The 26,891-nt window shown below is 37.9% G+C and overlaps 1 protein-coding gene across 2 annotated transcripts in view; it reads right to left on the bottom strand.

Moving 5' to 3' along the window:
- LOC108706824 (PH and SEC7 domain-containing protein 3) overlaps positions 1-26,891 on the bottom strand; it is a 238,960-nt gene that overhangs the window by 132,206 nt on the left and 79,863 nt on the right. For both annotated transcript variants that reach the window (XM_018243559.2, XM_018243560.2), the window contains exons 5-7: positions 3,614-3,808; positions 1,559-1,639; positions 272-384 (exon numbers count right to left, since the gene is read on the bottom strand). In XM_018243559.2, coding sequence (XP_018099048.1) covers positions 272-384; positions 1,559-1,639; positions 3,614-3,808 — 389 coding nt within the window. The remainder of the gene's footprint in view (positions 1-271; positions 385-1,558; positions 1,640-3,613; positions 3,809-26,891) is intronic.

Here is a 26,891-nt window from a genome sequence, read left to right as displayed (position 1 = left end):
TTTGTGGACTAAAAGCAGACCCCACAGCCCAGGAGAAACACTTCTTTCTCTTACACACTGTCATTCTGTTGTATATAGCTTTGGCTATAGAATGTAATTCTGTCATTAGATATGAGCTTTCAATAATGTCTTAAATGGCAGACATTTCTATAGAAGTAACCTTTATTTTCAGTACAAAAGCAAGGCTGACCATCTCCTACCTAAAATTCCTAGCAATGGCTGAGACACAGTCAACTGCAGAATCCTGTATACGATCACAGAATGTACATACCTGGAGAAGACATGCTGTTTGGATTAGACATAAAGTATCTGTTGGAGAAATGGACCAATACCCTCTCCCTTTCCTGAGTTTCACCAATGAGTGAAAAGGCTTTAAAGAAAATCCTGTAAAATGGAACACATAGTAAGAAATAAAATATAACCAGACTGAATGTCCTATATGGAGTGGCCATCATGAAAGACTCCATAGTGAAATTATTTCAAGACAACACCATCCATAAGTGACAAAATATTACACAAATGATAATGAAATAATGCATGAGTCAGATTCTCCACAGTATCCTCATAATCCTGACCCCCTTCCCAATTTTTGTAATGCCACTGACACCTAAATATTTTAGAAGGGAAATTTAAAATTAAATACCTAAAATGTAATCAAAGTTTCATAAATTAAATGTCATAACTTATGGTATGTGTTTTTCAGTATAAGTCAAAAATATACAAGACAAAAGAATCCTGTTGGCATACATACTAAATGTTCTGTTACTCTAAAAATTGACAATTATTTATCAAAATTTTTAAACATCTGCATTCATAATCCCAGAGAAGCTGCTTTAAAGGAACAGTGACACCAAAAACTGAAAGTGTTTTAAAGGAATGAAAATATAATGGACTAAAAGCCGTTTTACCAGTGCAGGGCAACAGTACATTACATTCTCATTCCTTTAAATTTTTTGGTTACTGTTCCTTTAAAGAGGATCTATGGTCGAAATCATTTTTTGAAGCTATAATAGCTGTTACCCTGCCTGTCAGAGTATTGCCACACAATCTGCTCAGTTTACCCACCAATGAAAAAACAGTAGGCGGTTATTTCTACAGATAACATTTTCAGAAGCGCCCCCCGTTGAGGGGGAGATTCAGGAGAGAGGGGAAAGTCTAGCGCAATCAATGACACAGCACAGCATATCACTAGTTTTTTATTCCCACTACACCAAAACAGCGAGATATCCTTGTGCTCTCTGCAATGCTTTCTGCTTTCTCTGAGGACTGCCTACTGTTTGTTCATTAGTGGGTGGGTGGACGGCTTAGCCAGATGAGACAGCCGCTGGCCGTGAGGTTTTCTTTACAAGTGAACTGAGCAGATTGTGGGGCAATACATTGACAGGCAGGATAACGGTTATTATAGCTTCAAAACCGTAAAAAAAAAATAATGCATTGCAATTACAAATAACCTTCTAATCATTCCCCAAAACCTAGGAAAGATTATAGATTTTGACTATAAGCTTCTATGGGACATCAATTCTTTTCACTAAAACTGTACATTTTAATCCAGCAATACCTGAGTGATTGATCCAAAGTCAGTCCTGTGAAATCGAAAAATTTAAGATACTCTTCTGCCACAATTTTGCTGAAATCATTGCTGCATGAAAAAACACACAAGTAAATAATATGGTGAGCAATACAATTGGTTAATTTTAGTTTGCTTATTTATGGCTCATTTGGTAGCAAAGATTAAAGCATCTAAAATATAATAGATATAATTATAATGAAGTTTTAATTCAGGATTATAGTGTAAAAAAAACAATGCTAACACAACATTTAGGGGCATATTTATCAAAATGAGAGATTAGAACTCACCACAGAAAAACTCACCCATGTTCTAATCATTCCTATGGGATTTTTAGAATCATATTTATCACTGGCGTTCACCATTTGATAAATATGCTTTTAAAAATCCCATAGTTAATGTCTGGTATTGGTATGTACTTGTATTCTATCTATCTATCTATCTATCTATCTATCTATCTATCTATCTATCTATCTACCTACTATCTATCTATCTATCTAGCAAGAGAAGTGTGTGTTTCAACTAACTAAAAGGCTGCACATTAAAAACGTTTCTGTTATTTTATTAGAGCGTTGAACCATCTTCTGTAAAAGTGCCTCCTCATATAGTATTTATCTGTTCAAAATGAATAATATAATACACAAAGACTCATTTACAAATGAGGTGGGGTATAGTGCAGAATGTTAAAAAAAAAAGTTTTGCCCACAATGTACCTTGCCCCCACTCTTTTAGCCATTAGGAGCCCCCATGAACAAGCAAAATGCTGGTGTCTTTCACGAGATGCTTGAGGCATGCTTGTGAACACAGGCCATATCTGGAGCCCTTCCAAGGGTTGGGGGGGCAGTAGTGGAGGGGTGTGCAGGCCCCCAAGCCGGCAGCCCAGTGGGTGCTGGACCCCCCAGTTTAATGCTGGCCCTACACACAGGGGGTAATTTATTAAAGTCCGATTTTTTCTAATAGTTTTTTTAACGAAAACACAATTTTTGGAGAAAAAAAAAAATTATTTTATAATTTATTAAACTTCATCAGTACACCATCTCAAACCCACAGAGGTTATGTAGAAGTCAATGGCAGATGTTCCATTTATAATTGGAAGATATCATGATCTGCACTGGGTTTCCAAAGAAATCCAAAGAATTTGTGATTTTCTGAAAAAAATCTGAGTTTTCAGGAGTGAAATCTGAAAAAATCATACAATTTGGGGGTTTTTTCCCTGATTTTTCCAGTGTCTCTTCCGCACCAGATTTTTTCTAGTTAATTTATTGATAAATACAGTTAAAATGGGGATGAGAGCTTGGTCTAAGTGGTTTTAAGAAAATAGTGAAACATTTTGGATTTTAGTAAATAACCCTCACAATTTTTACTCAAAGTTCTCATGCACATGGCACTATAATCCTGATGTTCCAATAGGGGTGGTGTAACCAGAGCAAGGATCAAAGCACATTTGGCACAAGTGCTAAATTAATGAATCAGGGGAACCTAACCAATAGTAAATAGTAAGTCCTAAATAATACATTGTTTAAAATGGATGTGCTGTTGTGTGCATAGCTCTAATAGACTTCTGTCAAGTGAACTGGAATCTGATCCTGTTATTGGCCCCTGGGGGATGTATGTAGGTATATTTTTATTTATACTGTATAATGCTAGTATGCAGTACTGTACAGCAGCATGCCACATTGCCATAAAAATCCATCTGATTCAACAAAAATGTGCTATACAATTTATTTAAACAGGAGCTGATTTAAATTAATATAGTTGCATTGCATGTGAGTTTATGCAGATGGCAATTTGCATCTGATTTTGGACATTATATTTTGTTTGTAAATATGCCCTTGAATCCCTAAATTGACAAACATATATACAAATGTGTGGAAAATTGTAATTTTGGAGATGATTGAGACATATATTGCATATTTACAAAGGGCTATCATTGTTTGTAAACTTGTAGCCTGTTTAAGTTAGCTGCAGATACTCAAAGTAAATGCCCTAAAAAAATAGTAATGCTGACTATCAAACCTATACAGATAATAGTGTGTCCTTACTTACTTTTTTCCTAAGTGCTTTGATACATCAGAGCGTTTAAATCCATCCAAGTGGTAGAGGCGATTAGCTAGACGTTTAGCAGCTTGTTTGTTACTATTGGTCCCATTGCTGAGGTTTTCAGTGCTTCCTTTTTCAAGGATCTCAGTGCTGCCCATGTCACAAGAGGCTTCTAAAGCTTTGCTGCATGATCCCACATCACTATAGCATAAAATGGTCAACAAAGTAGAATGAATGTTAAAAACTGAATTCTATAATTAATCCTGCCAAAATCGTAAAGGGGGTGTAAATACTGATACAACATTTTGCATAATGGAACAAAAGTATTATTAAGCAACTTTACTATGTATAAATTGCTAATACCCAATGATGAACTATTTGTAAATATATTCACTATTGAAGCAACATTTGTCTGCCTCTTGTTATTTCTGTGTATCTTTGAAACAATGTTGCAATAATCTTTTCTCTAGCCAAGATTTAATTTCCCACAGTACAGTAGGTTTTACCACAAACGATTCACTTTATCTCCAGTGGGGAAGCATTTACAAGAGGTAAGTCATCTGTAGAAGAGGAGATTTATTATGGGTGACTAATCTCCTGGGGTAGCCCTTAAGAAAATATTCATGATGTTTAAAAAAGTTTAAAAATGTCTACCATTTGCATTTGGGGGTGGAATTTTATTTTTTAAAGAGCTATATTTTTGGGGCTACAGTAGTCTGCAAATATAGTCCTGACTGCCAAAGGAATACCAAAAGTTGAGTTTCTGCTTATTATTCCCATTGGATGCCTGCATTCTGCAATGCTCTGAGACAAACCCCTATTGCCCCAAAATGCAAATAACGTGTTGCCACAAACCGTATAAATCAGTGATAGCTCAGTCCAACAGTGATCTGGGTTTGCCACGTCCAGAAAAGCAATATCATGTAGAAAATGAAGATTTCACTGGAGAGCTTTTTTAGTGAAACAGTGAAGACATTTATTCAAGATGCATTAAAGCACTACATGTTTCGAACCTCTAGGGTCCTTCTTCTGGTGCAGTTACAACACACTGAGTGAATGAGGCCTTTTAAAGCCCACAAACCCATCCCACAACCATCATGTGATCAAACAATTGTATACTAGCTCCATCTTCAGGCCAAGTATATAAATTTCAATATCAATTAGAACATGGATACTACCAATTAGGTCTATCCTAAAAACTGCCCTTCAGTACACATATAGTTTAAACAGTGTAACAATATAAATAAAGTATCTCCTACCATCTGGTTGTTAGTAGTTCACAGTTTATCAGTCCATTTGTATCGATTTGACCAGATGGTAGTAAAGTCTGCAACAAATGTAACAATTAGAGGATCATGTTTTAAGATGCAACAATAAACTTATAAAAAACACTTTAGGCTCCAAGCTTCATTCATTCCTTTTGGCTCTATTGTGTTTAATAGTTCAATCCATTTGGCTTCCTGTTGCAAAAGCATAGTTTTCCTGTCGCCCCCTCTACTGGGCATATTAACCTTCTGTAGCACCATCCATTTCAAACTTGTCGGGCTGTGTCTTTCATTAAAGAAATGTCTGCCAACTGGTGTGCATTTTACTATTGTTAGGGTCAAAAGAGGTTATTGATACAAATGGACTGATAAACTGTGAACTACTAACAACCAGATGGTAGGAGATACTTTATTTACATTGTTACACTGTTTAAACTATATGTGTACTGAAAGTCAGTTTTTAGGATAGACCTAATTGGTAGTATCCATGTTCTAATTGATATTATAATTTATATACTTGGCCTGAAGATGGAGCTAGTATACAATTGTTTGATCACATGATGGTTGTGGGATGGGTATGTGGGCTTTAAAAGGCCTCATTCACTCAGTGTGTTGTAACTGCACCAGAAGAAGGACCCTAGAGGTCCGAAACATGTAGTGCTTTAATGCATCTTGAATAAACGTCTTCACTGTTTCACTAAAAAAGCTCTCCAGTGAAATCTTCATTTTCTACATGAAACCCCTATTTTTGTAGCACAACAGATGAGTATAAGTGTTCACAGATAACCAAGTTAAGCTTTCTAAGTAAAAACAATTTAATTCTGGCAGATATCTTGGGATTAAACCCAATTTTTCTTGTGGTTAAATAGCTGTGCAGTTCTAAAGCTTTGTTAATATTTCATATCCCTTATTTCCCTTGACAGAGTATGTGTATTTCTAAGGATCTCTTACATGCAGACTGAAGAGCCACAAATTCCAGTCGGTGGTATGCATCAGCATTCCAGACCTAATGCAGTGAAAGTTTTTTTTTTCTTTTTGAAGGCGGAGCCAAAAGCCAGAAGGCACTTTATTCAAACTGTAGTGTGTTATGGGTGAATCCATTTGCAGTCATATACAGTATCTGAATATCAGACATGCTATTTCTTAGAGGTTATTTTTCAAGCCACACTTGAAGAACATTTTTAATGCAGGTGCACAAGATATAAGACAGCAGTGCTGTGAGACAGTGTGAAAGAAAAACACATGCACTTTTTTTTCACTACCATACACCTTTACAGACATACAAACATACAGACATACCCACCTTAGGGGCAAATTCACTAACCTCTGGAAATTCGCCAGCAACGGCTTCACTCACATCGCCACACTTCGCCAGGCGGAAATTGGCCAGGACATAGCTAATTCACTAAAATCTGAAGTTACAATAAAGTTTTTATAATGCCCTACACATGTGCCCAGTGTATAGTTTATGTGCCACATGTTAGGAAATGTAGTGGGGAAGCCGGGTACCCTAAAAAAAAATGTACGATCTTTTGCAGCCTATCACCCTGAAAAACTGAAAAGTTGCCAGCGTTTTTTGGGACTTTGAATTTTAAAAATTTTTTTTTGAGGAACTTCTATATTGCACTTCGTCTGGTCTGAAGTTGCGAAGGCAAGTCTGGCACAAGAGGTAACGGTAATTAAAATCTGCATCTTAGTGAATTTGCGTAGTTACGTCCATTCGCCAGAGCGAAAATCCGCCTGGCATTAGAGTGCGAAGTAGCGCTATAGTCTATCTCCTGCGCTAGCAAATTTTCACCAGCGTTAGTCACTTCGCCCTTTAGTAAATTTTCCCCTTAGAGTTTACTGGCCACCAGCACTTTAAATATGAAGAGGAGTATTGTCCCCATGCACAGATTCAAACTAGGTAGAAGAATTCTTGGCTTTACATCACATAGCAAGAACAACAGAATCTGCCTCTCCTGGTTCATTATTCAGGAGAAACTATACCAAATGGACAAAAATAAACATTAATGCTTTTGCCTGAACTACTCTCAGGTACCTTGGCTGCTGCCATATTACAGTAACAATCATAAGTATGCCAGCAGCACAACAAATATAAATAATGTTTACAGTAATGTAACAAATGAAGTTTACAGAATAAATACCCCCATGTGCACTAGCACACATTTCTTTTCTAGCAAGCCTCATAATAAGGTGTGTGTCCAATATGTGATCTAGCCCTGGCTGGTAAACCAGGATTGCATTGTAAACACACAAACAGTAGTCTGTTGTTTATTGTTTTATGGCATGCCTATATAATTGAGAAACAAAAATTATTATATGTTAATGGACTGGTTAAAGACTGCTGGTGTACAACTGAGAGACTTTGTGGGATTATTTAGCACTAGTACAGCAATTGGCACACCAACTCCATTCGAAGTAATAACCAAAAGGGACCTGCCCCAAAGGGGACTAATTTCTAAAATATATAAGATGTTACACAAAACCCGATCCAAGATACATATATGGAGAAATGGAAAAATATATTCCCTCAACCACTAACAGAGGACAATTGGAACTCTATTTGGCACAACGCCAGAGGACTAGTTACATGTGTGAAACAGAAAGGAACACATCTATAAGATTATTATGTTCTGGTACCATTCCCCTCAAAAACTAAACAAAGTATTTCCAGACACCCCCCGGACTGCTGGAGGGGATGTGGGGAAATAGGTACACTTCACATCTTTTGGTCGTGTCCAGTAATACAACAATTTTAGGTTTAAGTGCTGAAATTGCTTGACACTGTCCTACATCAAACAGTATCCAAAGACACACCGACCTTGCTGCTGGGCAAGCATTTTCCCAAAAACAAAGTACAAAATTGATAAACCACATATTGACTGCAGCCCAGCTTTCAGTAGCAGCAAAATGGAAAAACCTGGACTCACCTACCATACCCGAGGTGTGTGCCAGAATAGAAAGTAATAAAAACTTTGAGTACAAAATTGCTTATATCTGCAATCAAATGACTCAATACTTACTGAACTCACTAACTGAAACTGGGCTGACACGCATAAGATATGTTATATTGTTTATAATGCAAATGTTTTATTGTTTTCTATTTGTAAACAGAAAATTCTTTAATAAAATATAAGTTACTGGTATGTCCACAACAAAACTGCCATACATAGAAAGATTTGGTCAGTTTTAGGTTGTTCTGCGGCTATGGCCCACAGGGCATTCTAATTTTCAATAAGACATAGAGGCAGTCAATTTAAATGTATGAGCTGTGTAAGCCAACAAATGCTGCTGGCCATTCAAGTCCCAGAGGAGCAATACAATGCAGGTGCTAGCCATTTTGACCTTTGACAAAGCAGTGGTGATCAAAACACACTATTTGGCATGGCCCCACATGCCAGGTGATCTGATGCTGTATGTTCTGGAACATACAGATCTCTCAATGGATACAGAAAGGAGATAGCCACACTCTGTATCTGTCTATGCTTCCCACATGTGACAGTGGAAGTCAGTATTCTTTCTGTGCAGTCTTTGTATTACAATACAGTGGGATCACAGGACAGTTTTCTGAAACTGGCTTCAGAGGTATATGATCAAGCCAAATTTTGCTAAACAGACAAATATGATTACACGTACAATATTGAAACATCGATAAAATTATTTTGCAGGCTCCAAAATGATTGGTCTGAATGGTTTTTAAATCAGTGCTCAGTTGATCTGCCTACTGTTACTGCTTCCTCAGGAATCTTATGGGTTAGTTCTCAAGAGGCAAACGCCTGAGGCAACTTCGGGCGACTATGGAAAACGCATCGCCAGGCGACTTTTCATTATAGCCTATGGGAAAACACGCTGAGGCAGTTTGGGGAGATTGTCGCTCAGAAGATGAGGCGATTAGTCGCCAGGCGACAAAACCTCCCCGAATCTCCTCATGTGAACTATATAAAATGGGCTATATAAAATGTATACATATGTATATATAAAAGGGTTTTTTTAAGTAAAGCTGGCTATACACTTGAAGATCGGCTTGTTTTCTCAGGTAATAACTTTAAACAAGTCACAGAACTGCAGGATAATTTATAATTTCCTTATAGTTTACAATATTATGATGAAGTAAAGAAAATTTTCAGATTGAATCTTCAGGCCGATAGTCTCATTATACAGGACCTGGAAACTGTGACAGTGCGGTCTCAGGGACTGCCCACAATATGCAAGCTGCTTGTGGTTAGAACCATGTCTTTACCATCAGTGTCGGGCAGGTTGTCAGGGACAGCAAAAAGACATCTCCGGTTGCTTTAAGAACCACATTTCTATTTTAATGATACTTTTTTTTGTTGTGGCTCTCTCTGCACTATTGATGCAGGATCCTCTATACTGCCCCCCCCATGCAAAAGATATAAGCAGGAGGCACATAAAGGGGGCAGCATTGGGGCATCAGGCAGCGGCAGCCCCAGATTTCATGTATACACCCTTCTATTGTACAGCCCTGTGGAATATGCACTTTATAAATATGTATTAATAATATCTCATCTTTTTAAAAAAATATGAAACTAAAGAAATCCCTAGTGTTCCTTTACATCATTTTACCGAAACCAGCAAATCATATTAAATGTGCCCCCCATGTTATAGAAGGCTCAAGGCTGTATATACATTCAGTCAGACAGGGCTGTAGTCACACTTTTGTCACACAAAGATGTATGAACGAGGCTTTATGTGCAAAACGTTTCTTTGTAGATAGGTAGTATTACCTACCTTGTATGAGCACAATACACTTTAAGGAAATCATTTGCAAACAAACAATCCATTATCACACATTCAGTGCAACAGTACTTAAAATAAATTTACATAGGAATGCAAACTGGTGAACAAGAAAGCCATGAAAAACCTAGGAAACTCAGCTCAGCAACAGAAACTAGAGAAAAGAAAATTGCACAGTCCAAATGGTTTGTAACATGTTATAATCCCCCTACTCTGTTGCTGCAAAAACTGCAGCATCAGATAAGAAACTACATTCCTGAAACTGCTCACTGCAGGTCACTGCAGGGCAAAAAATAGCAGAAAGTTGTTTTACCTCTCTTGTAGATGTGTACGTTCATTCCATTATAAAATAATCAGTTTTCATAACCACCTGGGTAATAAACATGTAGATTTGTGTGCTGTGTGACCATCAGACACATAAGGATGTAGTATTTTCTGTGACATTTTCCCAGAATGCACCAAGAGTGCTCAGGGCAAGAAACACAGCCTAAAAACCACTTCCCCTCTCTCCACTCCCCCTCTCTCCACACCCCATTCTCCCCCTTCCACTTTTGTTTCATTCCAGCACCAAGCGACCGCCCTTCCATCCAATAACTTCCCTAAAGTATCAAAGACCTGGCTGCACTGTCTGCACTGAAGAGTAGAAGTACATTGTGCATTTTATTTGCTAGTTAACACATGGATACACTGAAAAAAAGATTAGTTTTATTGCTGTTTTATGACAAATATTCTGATTCTATTACTATTAATAGATAACCTGTTTGCCAGATGTAAGAAAAACAATGGGGCAAATTTACTAAAGGGTGAAGTGGCAGTTGCTAGTGAAAATTCACCAGAAATACAATCTGCAGGAACAATTTACTAACAGGTGTAGAGGACAATTTGTTAGTGAAAGAGACCGTCACTAGCGCAGTTTCGCTCCCTATGGCCAGGTGAACGATACCTCTTTCGCCAGTTTCCTTCGCACCTTAGACCTGGTGAACAGATAATGTCAGTGAAATCCATAGTATGTCAGTGAAATCATATCCTCTATGCCGGAAAGTCATAAAAAAAACTCTGGTGTTTTTTCATATTTTAAAGCAGTATTGCCTTAAAAAGTCCTAACTATTAAAGATTTTTGTGTTAACATTTCTTCCCAAACATTTGAGGGGCATGCCAAATTTGTTTAAGGGCAGAGACACATGCTCACGAGGAAAGTTCGGGCTACTTCGGAAAACGAAGCACACCGGTTGCCATCCCTCCAGCGATTTAAATTCTAGCCGATGGGAGGCAGTTCGAGGAGATTAGTCGCCCCGATGAAGAGGAGATTTGTTGATGGGCGACTAATCTCCCAGAACTGAGCATGTGTGGGCTCATGTCTAGGGCATTTTATTGTCTTTATTTTGCTTCCTTGGAAATTTGTATTAATAAGTAGCCACTTCAAGCATTTGCAACATCTCTAATAAACATCTATACAATCTATATGTACCTGCCCTATTCAAATTGACCTAAGCGTAAGAGTACACTAGCGAAAGAATGCAATGAAATGCTCACGCTGCTGAATTAACAGTAGAGAAACTTCTGCAGCGTTCAGCTGCCCAGATGCAACTTCACATTTTAGTGAATAGCGAAAGAATGCAATGAAATGCTCACGCTGCTGAATTAAAGGAAAACTATACCCCCCAAACAATGTAGGTCTCTATTAAAAGATACTGAGTAAAACAGCTCATGTGTAAAACCCTGCTTCATGTAAATGAACCATTATCATAATAATATACTTTTTTAGTAGTATGTGCCATTGGGTAATCATAAATAGAAAATTGCCATTTTAAAAAATAAGGGCCGCCCCCTGAGATCGTAAGATTCACTGTGCACACATACAAACCACATGCAAGGTCACATGAGCCAATTAACAGACAGAGTTCTGCCTTTTGCTTCCTCACTTCTTCCTGTTACAGTTAGTGTTGTAGTATTTCTGGTCAGGTGATCTCTGAGGCAGCACAGATAGAGTCACGAAATGGTGGTTCAAGGCAAGAGATGTAAAAGGGCAATATTTATGTAAATATATATTCCAGTTTGGTAAGATTCTTTAATATGTCATTCAATTTGATATAAACTATCTGTTGCTTAAGTATTCATTTTGGGGGTATAGTTTTCCTTTAACAGTAGAGAAACTTCTGCAGCGTTCAGCTGCCCAGATGCAACTTCACATTTTAGTGAATAAGCGTAGTGATAGTGAATTTGCACAAAGTGCTGGTAAGGACAGCATTCTCTTGTGTTTAATGGGGTGGTTCACCTTCAGGTTAATTTTTAGGGGCAGATTTATCAAAGGTTGAGGTAAATTTTCGAATGAAACAAATTCGAATTTCGAGCTATTTTTGGCATACTTCGACTAGGGAATAGTCCAAATTCGATTAAAATTTGCATGAAGTTCAAAAATTAGAATATCGAAATTTAATATGTACTGTCTCTTTAAAAATTCGACTTCGACCATTCGCCATCTAAAACCTGCCAAATGTCTGTTTTAGTCTATGGGGGATCTCCTAGAACTTATTTCGAGTGAATTGAAGTGAATTGGTGGACTTTTGGGAAAAACTTTGAATCGAATTTGATCGAATGCGCTATTCCTTCGATTCATACGATTTGAATTTGGCTGAATAGGACCTATTCGATCGAAAACGGACCTATTCGACCAAAAAAAAACCTTTAACTTAATTTCAATTGGTCTATTTGAATTTGAATTTCAAAGTTTTTTCAATTCGAAATTCGACCCCTGATAAATATGCCCCTTAGTGTGTTATAGAATGGCCAATTCTACGCAACTTTTCAATTAGTCTTCATTATTTATTTTTTATAGTTTATGAATTATTTGCCTTCTTCTCCTCACTCTAAAAACAAATGCTCTGAAAAGCTACACATTTATTGTTACTGCTACTTTTTATTACATATCTTTCGGTTCTGACCCTCCCCTATTAATATTCCATATTCTTATCAAATCAATGATAAGAAGGGTAATTTGGACCAAGATTGCTGACATTGCAAACTGTGAAGCTGCAGAATAAAAAGCTTAATAACTCAAAAACCAAAAATAATAAAAAATTAAAACCAGTTGCAAAGTGTCTCAGAATATCTCTCCCTACATCATATTAAAAATGAATTTAAAGGTGAACAAGCCCTTTTACTTGAAACAAAAAAACTTTATTTCACATACCACTTTTTTTTGGACTTAAGTGGTATGTGAAATTTTTAATTTAAATTGAATACAAGAGAGTGATGGTCCACATGTATTCTTAACTGACCATGTTTGAACAACAGATCGTCTGAAGATGGTGCAGACATATTGATATTTATATATATTTATATACATTCACTTGCCTTACATAATTTTCACCATATTTATTGATGCCTATGAAGCATGTCTTACCCAAGCAATATGACAGCTTCCATGCAAAATGCATAAAGTTTCCCCCATTCTACCCAAAAGCAGTTAAAGTAACAGTAACACCAAAAAGTAACAGTAACACCAAAAAAGGAATTACAATATAATGTACTGTTGCCTTCCAATAGGAAAACATGTCTTTTTGCTTTAGAAACACAACTATAGTTTATATTCACAAGCTGCTGTGTGGCTATGGGGGCAGCCATTTAAGCACAGGAAACACAGTAGATAATAGGTACGTTCTGAATAAGCCCGTTGTATACTACAGAGTTTATCTTTTATCTGCTGTGTATCCTATGCCTTTTCTCCTTTTACGGCTTTAAATGGCAGCCCCCCCAACTTGTTTATATAAACTATAGTAGAATTTCTAAAGTAAACACACCAGTCGTACCAGTGTAGTGCAACAGGGCATTATAATTTTATTACTTTAAAACACTTTAATATTTTGAGGTTACTGTTCCTTTAAGCATAAATTAAATCTAAACTCACAATATTCTGTATCTGTCTTTAGACATACAACATGAACACACAAAAAAATTGGATAATATAATTAAAGGAGAAAAAATCCAAAAAATGAATATGGATAAAAATGGCATATTTTATATACTGAACTTATTGCACCAGCTTAAAGTTCCAGCTTCTTAATAGCAGCAATGATCCAGGACTTCAAACTTGTCACAGGGGGTCACCATCTTGGAAAGTGTCTGCAACATTCACATGCTCAGTGGGCTCTGAGCAGCTGTTGAGAAACTAAGCTTAGGGGCTGTCACAAATTATCAAGCAGAAAATGAGGCATAAAATGGACTGTAATATAAGGATGATTAAATTCTGATGCTAATTGTATTGGTTTCTGAGCTGCCATGTATTAATTATCTGTATTAATTATGAATCAGTTTTATATTGTGATATTTATATTCTACGTGTGTCCGTTATCCGGAAACCCATTTTCCAAACTTTTCCAAAATGCTCCAAATTACGGAAAGGCCGTCTCTCATAGACGCCACTTTTTCCAAATAACCCTGATTTTTAAAAATGATTTCCATTTATCTGTAATAATAAAACAGTATTTTGTACTTGATCCAATCTAAGATATACTTAATCCTTACTGGAAGCAATACCAAACTTTTGGGCTTATTTAATGTTTACATGATTTTCTAGTAGACTTACGGATGAAGATCCAACTTACGGAAAGATCCATTATTCGGAAAACCCCAGGTCCCAAGCATTCTGGATAACAGGTCCCATATCTGTACTATATATTTGGAGTCAGTCCCTAAGCTCAGTAACTGACAGCAGCACAGAGCATGTGCAGTGAATCAAAAAAAAAAAAAAAAAAGAAGATGAGCAGCTACAGGGGTATCTTTGAAGGCACAAATCTTTACTGCTAAAGGATTGTGGTTGCCTTGGGCTTATACAGAAGCCCAAAACACAATGTACAACATCCCTAGCTCACTTCTTTACTTAAGCTTTAGTTCTCCTTTAAGGTTAATTTATAATTGCGCAGAAGTGCAAAGCACTAAAATCAATTAAAGTGGATACTTGCAATGAGCTTTTCTGTTTTTAATTGATGATTATTTTACCTGACTTTTTCTTGGCAATCTATAATATAATGAAACATCCTTTAACACTGTCGTTATCAAGGAACTAGTTGCAATTTCTTACTGTATGGCCTGCCCATCAGTAGAAAATGATTCTCATAGTGTCATCATATGGAAGTGGAAAAAGAAATGTAATTTTCTGAAACGGATATAAAAAGAGACCTACACATTTGACTTGAACAGCAAAAATTAGAATGAGCAGTCACCATTAAATACAGCAGTAAGTTACAGCCCAATTCCTTTTTTCACTTTAAGCAATATTTAAAAATTGTAGAACATACAATAATTTCTGGTAGAGGCCATGGCTCAGTTGTTCAGCATACTATTGGTTTCCATGGGGCAAAGAGAAAACAAACAATCTGGCCAATTAAACCAAACCATGTTTTAATAATAATTAGAAGAAGCTATTTTGTGGCACAACTACATGTATGATGTAAACAAGCAAAATGCTATAATGGCAAGAATTGATCTCTTTTGGGGTTACATATTTTTGTTCCTCTACTAAACAGCACAGCTTCAGGTTAGCTTTAATCCAGAGCTAATTTACTAATTTAGTTGGTAAATTGATCACTTGTTTGTGATCTATATGTTCATTGTACAAATCCATCTATTTCACAACAATGCTCAAGATGTGGTGCTTTACAAATAAGTGATAATACTAATAATAATGTTAGTATAATAGCTACACTCATCTTCTGTTTAAGCACTTTTTCTCTCCTTATTCCTTTGTAACCTTGTTTGTTTCTTTTATCCACAGGAGACTGCAAGAAAATCCACTTAAAGAAACTTGAATTGTGGATTAAAGGAATCACCTGCAGCAAGCCTCTCCAATTGCTTAATTGCACAAGAATGCTAAAGGAAGCATTTTTGCTTAATTAGTCTCTATGCCATATTTTACTTATGGATTTGCAGCCCCTTTAGTCAATTATAAATATGCATGCAATTTGGCGCAGTGCGTCGGATCGCTCCAAAATTGTCCGTGTAGTCCTACCCTTGTACACATTTATTACACTCATACATACAATATATACCTGTGCATATAGTGTTGGTAGTTTTACTTTTTAATAGTATTGCTGGCAAGTATGATATAGGTTGCACCACAATAGCACAATCATACACACTGTTTAAATATATAGACTGCATCAAACACTCACAGATGCTTCATAATATACCGCACATTGTTCATGCATATATATAGGTTGTAGAATACTCAAATTCATTATACAAATATATAGCTACACACAACCAGCACTTTCTTCTGCATTATGTGAGTGGCTTTTTGGCCCCTGTGCACCATTGTGATGACAGCATTTCGCTTTGGCATCATTTTGCCCTAGCTGTACACATTTTCTTATAGGATTTCCTGGTTTGCTATATCCAGGTTTCTGATATACTGGTTAGTGGTTTGGCCAGTAGTCCACCTATGTACAATTTCTGCCTACCTGTGAACACCAACAGGCTTAGCGGATACTTACTTATCAACAGTCTCATTTTAGTGGGTTTAGAGGTTTTTGAAGTGATGACTAAATACATATTTTCTAAAACCATAAATGTCATGGAATTTATTAAAGGATCCAAATATAAAATGTATCAACAAAAAAAAGTGATAAACAATGCACAGAAAAATTCAAATACAGGTATGGGACCTGTTATCCAGAATGCTCTGCACCTAGGGTTTTCTGGATAATGGATCTTTCTGTAAATTTGGATCTTCATACCTTTAGGGGCACATTTACTATTGGTTGAATATTGAGGGTTAATTAACCCTCGATATTTGACCCTCGAAGTTAAATCCTTCGACTTTGAATATCGAAGTCGAAGGATTTACCGCAATTCCTTCGATCACAAATTACTTAGAAAGCCTATGGGGACCTTCCCCATAGGCTAATATTGGTGCTCGGTAGGTTTTAGGTGGTGAAGTAGGTGGTCGAAGTTTTTTTTAAAGAGACAGTACTTCAACTATCGAATGGTCGAATAGTCAAACGATTTTTAGCTTGAAGTCGTAGTCGAAGGTCGAAGTAGCCAATGCGATGGTCGAAGTAGCCAAAAAAATACTTCGAAATTCAAAGTATTTTTTATTCTAATCCTTCACTCGAGCTAAGTTAATGTGCCCCTAAGTCTACTAGAAAATCATGTAAACATTAAATAAACCCAATAAGCTGGTTATATTTCCAATGAGGAATTATATCTTAGGTTGGATCAAGTACAAGGTAGTGTTTTATAATTAGAGAGAAAAGGAAAATAATTTTTTAAAATTTGGATTATTTGATTATAATGGAGTCTATGGGAGACAGCCTTTCCGTAATTCAGAGCTTTCCGGATAACAGATACCATACCCATACCTCTAAACCTTCGAGTTCTTTCAGACAATTCCTAGCAGAAGAAAATCCGAAAACATCTTAAAGTCCGAATTGATTAAAATTTGTCCAATAAGGGGGGCGCATGCGCGGCATGTTCCCGGGAGAGACGTGCTTGAGTTGCGCTCCTGCCCTTTCGGGAATTATAGCCTGCAATTAGCCTCCTGATGCTTCCAATTTTGCACCAGGCTTTACACACAGGTGTCGCACCATGACGGGAAACCGCCGCACTAAAGATACTGTCGACACAATGTTGCCGTACATACAAAAATTACACCAACGCCATGGCGGGAATCAAGATGGCGCAGATGGCCTCCAGGTCTGGAGGCCTTACCGGAATCTCCCCCATCTCCTACCCCTAGCTCGACGGCTTGCTCCGAGGCAGATCCTATCTCAGTCAAGGCACAAATACTGAGAGCAGATGAGCCAACTCTTCCACAGGAGACTGATCCGGTCATTGTACAGGTACAGTCCCAGCACCTTATGCACCTCCATGACAAGCTTACACTCTCCATAGCAGATACCATACTTTCTGCACTTAAAGAGATACGGGCTGATGTAACTGACTTGGGTCAAAGAACTGACTCGTTAGAGACTAATGTTGATGAGCTTATACATGGCCATAATGCAATGCAAGCAGAGAATGCCAGCTTAAAAGAGGAAATGTTTGTTTTAAAATCACATGTGGAAGACCTTGAGAATAGATCCAGGAGAGAGAATCTCAGGGTCCGGGGAATCCCGGAGAGTGTTGGCACTCAGGAGATCAGTCCATTTCTCCGCTCACTATTCTCTACTATTAACCCAGACCTACCTTCTAAGGCAGCCTAATTCAACCATACAACGGAACATAATTGTCTGCCTGCACTATTTTGAGAGCAAGGACAGTATCCTAACTAAAACCCGCAATACTCCTTTTATAGAACATCAAGGACACCAAGTGCAAATATTTAATGATCTCTCTCCTATCACACTTGGTAAGAGTAGGGACCTGCTCCCAGTGACCCAACATCTGCGAGAACATAAGGTTTCATATCGCTGGGGTTTCCTGTTTAAGCTAATAGCAACAAAGGGTAATAGACAGTATATCCTGCAAGATCCTGCACGGGGACCCCAGTTCCTTAAAGACATTGGGCTTCCTTTGTCGGATACACAACAGCCTACTTCCGCGCAGAACAGCGCCACTCGGAAGCCACTTTCCCCTGTCTGGGAGAAGGTGAAAGGCTCAACTCGCAAACCAGCGGCCCCGGAAGCCACACCGTAATCCAGTTCAGCCCTTGGTTCTACCGCAAAAAAGATATTTGGTCATTCGGGAACTACACAGATATTGCTTTCATTCAAGAGACACATTTTAAACGGTCAGATGAGTCCAAACTATAATCTAATATATACCCTAAGGTTTACAGGGCCTCAGCAGAAACTAAAAAGGAGCGATTATTAATCCTGATCCATAAAGATTGCCCATTACAGGTTTCAAAAATAGAGGCAGATCCTGCAGGCCGGTATCTTTTTCTTACAGGCTCCTTGAGAGGGAAACCCATAATAATTATGAATCTGTATGCTCCAAACAAGGGATAAAATTTCTTCACTCCAAGCTGACGCAAGCTAGAGGGGATTACCAAACCCCTATCATATTAGGTGGAGACTTCAACCTGCCATTCTCAGAACTGAGGGACAGGTCTACTCCACCCCTGAACAAAGACACATCTCAGCAGTCTCAAAAACGTTGCCAGCTAATCCGAAATTAGACCTTAGGGATGCATGGAGGGTACACCACCCCAATGAGAGGGCCTATACTTTCTATTCAGCGAGCCATAACCTTTCCACTAGAATAGATTACTTTTGAGTCTCAAGGGACCTCCTTTCGAATATAGCTACATCTGACATTCTACCTACATCTTGGACTGACCACTCGTAATATTGGAGATAGACATGACTCACCCTCCCTGGAGATCTCCGCATTGGAGATTAAATGAGTCACTCCTGAATGATCCTCAGGTAAAAGAGAAGGTTATTGACTCCATAAATGAATACTTTAAGACAAATCAAGGGTCAGTTGACAATGTGGCATTATTGTGGGAAGCACACAAGGCAGTGCTCAGGGGTCACCTTATCTCCATTGCCTCTAGACGGAAAAAACTTAGGCTAAAGCGTATAGCTGAGTTAGAGAGTCAAACAGCACAGGGGCGAGAAATTATACTCCCAAACTCCTACTAGGCAGCTGCGTCAAACGATCAGACAGCTCAGACCCCTGCTTTGGGTCGATACTGAAAAGGCATTACGCTGGCTCAAACAGAGATATTATGAGAGTGGGGATAAACCGCACACCCTCTTAGCAAAGAAATTAAGGGAACAGTTAGCCCACATGGCTATACCTTCTATTGATATAGGGAATGGACAACTAGTATACTCTCCGGCATTCAGGAAATATTACTCATCACTTTATAATTTACACACCCAAAGCCCACCTAATCACCAACCCACTGAACAACAGAGAATGACTTTCCTAACTAGAATTAGAAAGCCTAAATGCTCCCATTACTGAGGAAGAAATCGTAGAAACAAAAGATCTTTTCCCTCTATGAAAGCACTGGGCCCAGATGGCTTCCCATACTCATACTACAAGGTGTTTTCCCCAGCTTTGACCCAATATTTGGGAAAGCTATTTAACTCGTTTCTCACAGGTTCTCCTATTTCTCACAGGTTCTTCTATGTTAATATCATATATTACTTTGCTGCATAAAGAAGGTAAAGATCCCAATCAGTGTGGGAGTTATCGTCCTATAGCTTTGCTGAATTCGGATCTCAATTCACGAAAATATTAGCCAACAGGTTAGCTCCTATAATGCCCAGACTCATTGACCCAGATCAAGTGGAATTTATTCATGGCAGAGAAGCAGGCGATAACACCAGACAAGCCATCAACACCATAGACCTGATAAATAAAACCCAAACACCAGCAGTGATCCTCAGCTTAGACGCGGAGAAAGCATTTGATCGCCTGGACTAGGCAAATGGGACTAGACAGGTCTGTCCACTCTCCCCCCTTTTATATGCCCTGAGCATACAGCCACTAGCCACAGCCATCAGAGAACATAAGACATCACTGGACCCAAATTGGGTAAAACAGAACTTCGGATATCTTTGTTTGCAGATGATGTCCTTTTATCAATTACAAATTCCATGGTATCCTTACCAAATTTACATAATCTTCTATCTCAATATGGCAGACTTTCAGGCTATAAATTAGGTCTGAGGCGCTTGCCTTGAACATACCACCACGTGAACAGGAGACTTTGAGAATACATTTTAAGTATAGGTGGAAGAGTTGTTCTATGCGATACTTGGGAATCCAGCTTACAAAATCCTATTCCCAGCTCTATAGAAATAATTATATCCCGCTCATAAACTCCATTACTTCGCTTTTGGAGAAATGGAGCACTTATACCCTGTCTTGGTTGGGCATGATAACTGCCTTAAAAATGTCAATCCTCCCTAAACTGCTCTATCTATTTGAAACTCTACCAGTGAAGGTCCCCAATTCTACACTTAAAAATATCCAAACAATGTTTTTTAAATGTATCTGGGCAAAATCTAGGCATCGGGTGCCCAAAGCTGTGATGACAATGAGAAGATCTCAAGGAAGGCTAGCAGTTCCAAACATACAAAGATACTATGAGGCAGCACAACTACAGTATGTCAAGTACTTGGTTGGACAACATTTGTCCCGCAGACTAAATGGGCACTCATAGAAGCACTCTCATTGGCGGAAACACATCTGAAAACTTTGCTTTGGCAAACCCCACAACTGGTTAAACTCCCCCCAGATGCTTTACAAGTGATTAAATACACCCTCAAATTATGGGAAAGCTGCTGTAGAAAACAACCTTTGGCTGGCTCCCCTTATCTTATGCAGTCAGTTCTAGCAAACCCCCAATTCCCTCCAGGTCTTTCCCAATCTTTCCAAGAACGCTGGAGCTCAAAATTGTTTCCAAGTATTGGATTTCTTTCAGTCGCTAGAGAATAGATTTTATACTTTTGGGGAACTACAAGAGAAGCACCAAATACCTCAGAGCTGGCAATTCGAATATATTCAAATCTCTCATTTTATCCAAAGTATAAATAGGGGACAGTCACCCCCCCCCCCCACTCTACTAACTTCCTTTGAAAGATTATGTCTTAGGGATCTTCCACAGAAAGCCCTTATTTCCAATATATATAACATCCCAAACACGGATACGAGTGACCCACTTCCTAAACATAAGTACATGGTCCAGTGGGAGAGGGAGCTCTCTGAGACACTAATTATTGAGAAATGGGAGGACATATGGGAAAATACTCTACGAAGTGTCACTATAAGACAGAAAGAGAGCGTTTATAAGACGATGTTCTTCTGGTACTATACTCCGGAAAAATGTAGTAGAATCTTCCCGGGTACCTCAGCGATGTTCTGGAGGACATGTGGACAAGGGGTATGTCCAAAGCTATCAGAGTTTTGGAAAGGTATGCAGGAGATGTTGACTAAAATTCTCTGTTTTGATTTACCCATTCAAACGTCAAATGCCCTTATAGGCCTGCCTCATCTAGATATCTCCACACCTGAGCAAAAACTACTAACCTATACATACACAGCAGCCAGGCTTTCACTTAATTCTAAGTGGAAATCCCTAGAAGCCCAGACAATAGTTGAGGTAATTGTTCGAATTGAAGAGATGAAAATAATGGAGGAAATGACAGCTAGGCTTAGAGGGAAAATCCCTCAATTCGAGAGAGTAGAGTATGGTCAAAATGGGATTATTATGTTTCTCGCATTAAGTGATATAAGGTCCAGGAGCCCTGATAGGATAAATTCCATAAATAAATCCAAGTGAAGTGTCATGTACCACTCTGTTCACTTGAAGACTGTTACTGCATCTATTTCACATTGCAATAATTGTTTTTCTTGATGATATGTTTTCTTTTCTTGGTTTTTCTAATTTCTGTCTGATACATGATGACTGTATACGCAAATTCTTGATAGCAAAATGATGTGAAATTGTCATATCTATATTATTGGAAAAATATGCAATGTCTGGAAATCTATATATGACAAAATCAAATAAAATTCATGTTACAAAAAAAAAAAAAAATTGTCCAATAAGATCAGTGCAGCTCTCATTGACTTCTATAAGGTGCCATCAGATATTGTAGCAGCTCTGCCCGTGCACAGGGGTGTGCAGGTCAATACACATCCTCAGCGCTTGTTGCCAGTGCGCTCGACTTTTCCATGCGCAGATACGTGCGTCTTGCTACGTTTGATGCACAGCATCTACACACTGCATCCTGACGTTTGATGCCAAATTTGTCCCCTTAAATTGAGGTCACAGGAAGTAAACGGCGCTTGGTTATTCCCTTGCCTTTGGTGATTCTGAACTGCTTGAACTGACTTCATTGTTATTGACTCAGCTTGCCTACGGATTATTCTTGTCTTCAGCCTGCCTACCGACCTTTGCCTGCCCCCGACTACGCTTGACTTCAGCCTACCTACCGATCTTTGCCTGACTTCAGCCTGCTTAATTACAGTTTCCTGTTCTCTGCTTATTCCTCATCTATACTGCAGCGGACAATCTTTCTGGGACTCTTCGCTTATTAGGCTCCACACTATAGGACCTTGACAACTTTTACTTTGCGAATGTTTGCATTAGAGGTTGCATTTCGTGTTTTTTTATACTTAATCCCAATCTGTTAAAGGAAAACCACAAATTTTTCAAGATTCATGGAAAATATAGAAATTCCATTTTTAATAAATGGACCCTTAGAATCATTAATTTCTACCCACCCTGATCTTCTGGCCTGTTTTCACAAACTTACTGCTTCTACAAATTCATTTTCATTTTCAGTAGTGCACCATACTAGACTATGTATGTAACTGTAGGTTCAGACGGGTTTGGAAATAATGTAGTTACTTGATATTTCTGAGTGTGGCTTCTTAATGGTTATATTTAGGCATACAACTCAATTCTCTTTCTTCTAGTCCATAAAAAAAACATATTTACTTTTAATTTAAAAAATAAATCCCCAAGTATTCAGAATTTGCTCTTTTTCATTGTCTAATCTTGGTCACATTATTGCTTGTGACTTTTTCAGAGGGTAATGGGAGGCAATAATAATTGCTATTACAATGAAATATTTTGAGTCATCTGTACATCTGGGGTTTATTTGATGTCATATGGCAATGTTGAAGAAGTACTACAGAGAAAGGGTTTATTTACATGGAGCAGACTGCAAAAAGCACATGCAAAGCTTCCTGTATTTTGCCCACACAGATCTGTATAAGTACCCTGTTCTACCTGCTGCAATTATTGGCACTTCCAGATTGGAGGATAAAAAAAGAGTTATTCCTGTACGGCAGGATCTGCAAAGCTGAATATAAAGGGGTTTGCACAAGGGTGGGACTTCTGGCACATTCCGTTCTTGCTTTAGGAAGTGCAACAGCAGTTAGTGCAAAGGACAGTAGTATATGCATACATATATTAAGGTGTGTGAGTGTATATGGAGGGTGTGTGAATATGGAGGTGTGTCCTCTGCTGTGACTGGTGTTTAAGCATTTGTTTGAATGTACTTATATAGACTGCGTGTTTTGTGTTTTTGGGGGTCCTGATGTATTTTACAGCACAGGGAAAGTATGTTTCTTAGTATAAATAGAGAGAGAGTGAGTGAGAAAGACAGAGAGAGAGAGAGAGAGAGAGAGAGAGAGAGAGAGAGAGAGAATACTAAGGGGAGGGGGCAATATAACTGTTCTCGGCAGGTCTCAGTTGGAATACTTTTTTCATCGGACTTTAATAAATACCAAAAAAATCAAGTTTTTTCTCAGAAAAATTGGTATTTTCCCCTTTAAAAGTCTGACTAGAAAAATGAATAACCCCCTAAATGTATCCATTTATTTAGTTCAGGCCTCCTCATTTCATTTACACTCACTGTAAAAACAGCTACAAGCATCTCCAAGCTGCTGTACAGCTATTCAGCTATTCAGAAACTAGAATAACTGGTGGCACTTTAAAAACAATTTTCTTTACAATTACTTCAACTGACTTACCAATGAAGTACAAAATGTTGTTACATTATAATGGTCTTTCATGTAAGTTTATTCGGACATTACAATTTGCAATGGCTGCAAACTGATGAAGAAGGAACACAAGTTTCAGTACATCTACACCACTGAATCCATTCACCAAATTAAAACCAATGAATACATTCAATTGTGACTTTGGGAGCCCAAACAAGTCTAACCAAAGGACTATGGCTTGTGTATTTTTTAACCTCTACTGATTTTAAGTTACAAAAAAATGTACAACATTTGCTTTGTTTTACTTACAAACTTACAAACTGTAACATTTACAATGTTCTTGACATAACCTAATATAAAACAAATATACTTTTTTGTATTGAGTTTTATTTTTAAAAAGTGTTCTGTGTCATATGTTCTTAATAGCTAATAAAGATATTAATGACATGGACATCACATCTCCATCTCACAGTTACCTAGACAATAGAAAACACCCTTATCAAACTCATACTAACTTTCAGAATAATGTAGGAACTAGCTAGTGATAGTCAGAGCAATTTTCCATTTATCATCATGTCTGTTTGTGTCAACTGCATTTCTATTTTACCTCTTTCCAGCCTCTTGTATATTTACATTTGTAAGATGGACATGTTTCACAGGTACTCTGTTAATGATTCCTTGACTTATTACAGGGCTGAACAATATCTTAGTTCAGTATACCTAGCATTGTATATTTTGTCTAATTATTTATGTATATATTAATTATTTATGTATATCTATCCTTATAGTTCAGGAAATGGTTAAAGGCTGCATGGAATGCTGGGAAACACTGGGTCACCTGACGCCATTTTAGTTTGAAAGAGAGTGTTTGGAGTTAAGATGGCTTATTATTATCGGTCACCTTTGTTTGCCATAGCAATTTGAGTTTCACATAACTTGAAATTCACAGATAATAAATTTGCCCCTTAAAGGAGAACTGAACCCCCCTACCATAAGCCCCTCTAAACTTCCAGGCATTGCCCCCCCCTCTCCATCCTCCTCTCATTGCAGATTTGCACATGTTGAAGTTGCAGCTGATCCCTGACTTGGCCCAACTGTGCACTCTCTGGCAAACTTCGTGTTGGCGAAGAGACCTGTAGACTATACAAAGAGCCGGAAGGTGGGAACCGGGAGCTCCACTGCACTTTTCTGCATTTAAGGGCGAGACTTTTTTTTAAAGGTTTTTTTTTTTTTTTATACACTAAAGCACATCGTGGGGAGGGAGAGGGGAGCAATGCCTGGAAGTTTGGGATGGGGCTTTTGGTAGGGGGGTTTAGTTCTCTATAAATATAGCTGTTTCATTTTCTAATAAATGCAGTTTCAGCCATGAAAATTTGATGGAGCAACAGTTCAATGTCAAATTGGTTTCACAGCATTTCGCACAATTGGTAGGTACAAATTTGCAAAATTCCTGATATCACAGTCAAAAGTGCACATAGAGATTCTGCAATTATGTCCTTCTTGGAGCTGTCTCACTGCAAAGGTATTGTAAATTAGCCATTTGCAGAAAAAAAGGTATCATTTACAACATGTACTTCTCTGTTAAAGGGATACTGTTGTGGGAAAACATGTTATTTCCAAAATGGATTAATTAATAGTGCTGCTCTAGCAGACTTCTGCACTGAAATCAGTTTTTTTGAATCAGCAAACAGATTTTTTTTTAATTTAATGTTGAAATCTGGGCTAGACATATTGTCAATTTCCCAGGTGCCCTCAGTCATGTGACTTGTACCCTGATAACCTTCAGTTACATTTTACTGCTGTACTGCAAATTGGAGTAAAGTCACTCCTCCCTTTCTCCCGAGCAGCCTAACAACACAACAATGGGAAGGTAACCAGCTCAGCTCCCTGACACAAGATAAAAGCACCCTGGTAGATATAAGAACCGCAAGGAATAGTAAAAATCCAAGTGCCACTGAGACTCCTTCCGTAACACTGAGATGGAGAAACAATAGCCTATCTGATAGCAGTTATCATGAAGTGCTGTCTCTTTCACATGACCAGGCAACATGACCTAACACAAATATTACAACTAAAAAACACTTGTTGGTTCAGTCATGAAATTATATATGATAGAGTGAATAATTTGATGTGTGAACAGTGTAATTTAGAAATACACCATAAAAATCATGACAGAATAAAAAAAGAGAATAAATCTTGGAAACAATGTAACAAGTTCAATTTCAATCTCATTCACGTTGATATATTATCTTTGAATTGAATATGGCCCAATGTTATCAAAATGCAAGTTCTGAAATGGTCTTAATTAGAAAGATCATGGGATGGGAAATCTCCTTGCCCAAAAGAACTTTGATTTGACTTAATTCAAACTGGTACAGGGTCTATTGTTTACAATGCTTGGGTCCTGGGATAAAGGATATTTCTGTAACTGGAATCCACATACCTAAAAGGGAATCTAAAGCCAAAAATATTAATTGGTGTAAACTGAAGTATTTCTGTAAAATGGAGTCCATGGGGGGTTGGCCTACCCGTTATTCAGATAACTGGAAAGGCAGTGGTGCCAAGCGTAACTATAACGAAATGCCAGGAATGCATATTAATGCAAGTAGCCTTTAAAGGGGACCCTTCATCCAAAACAATTATTCAAATATTGTTATATCACATTAGTCAAGCAAGATGGACTTAAATTACATTATATAAATTATTTGACTCATGTTTCCTTCAGTCTGCAAATTCATAATTATAGCAAAGCAGGCAGGAGCCATTTTGTGGAGACTGTTGTTAAGGCAAACTTTGCATCATCTCAGAATCTTGTTTGTGCACCAGAATGGGGGACCAGATGACCA

The sequence above is a fragment of the Xenopus laevis genome, chromosome 1S (assembly GCF_017654675.1).
Source record: "Xenopus laevis strain J_2021 chromosome 1S, Xenopus_laevis_v10.1, whole genome shotgun sequence".
In the NCBI taxonomy this organism is placed as follows: domain Eukaryota; kingdom Metazoa; phylum Chordata; class Amphibia; order Anura; family Pipidae; genus Xenopus; species Xenopus laevis.
The sequence above is the reverse complement of the archived record's forward strand: the minus strand, read 5'-3'. Positions and strand labels throughout refer to the sequence as shown.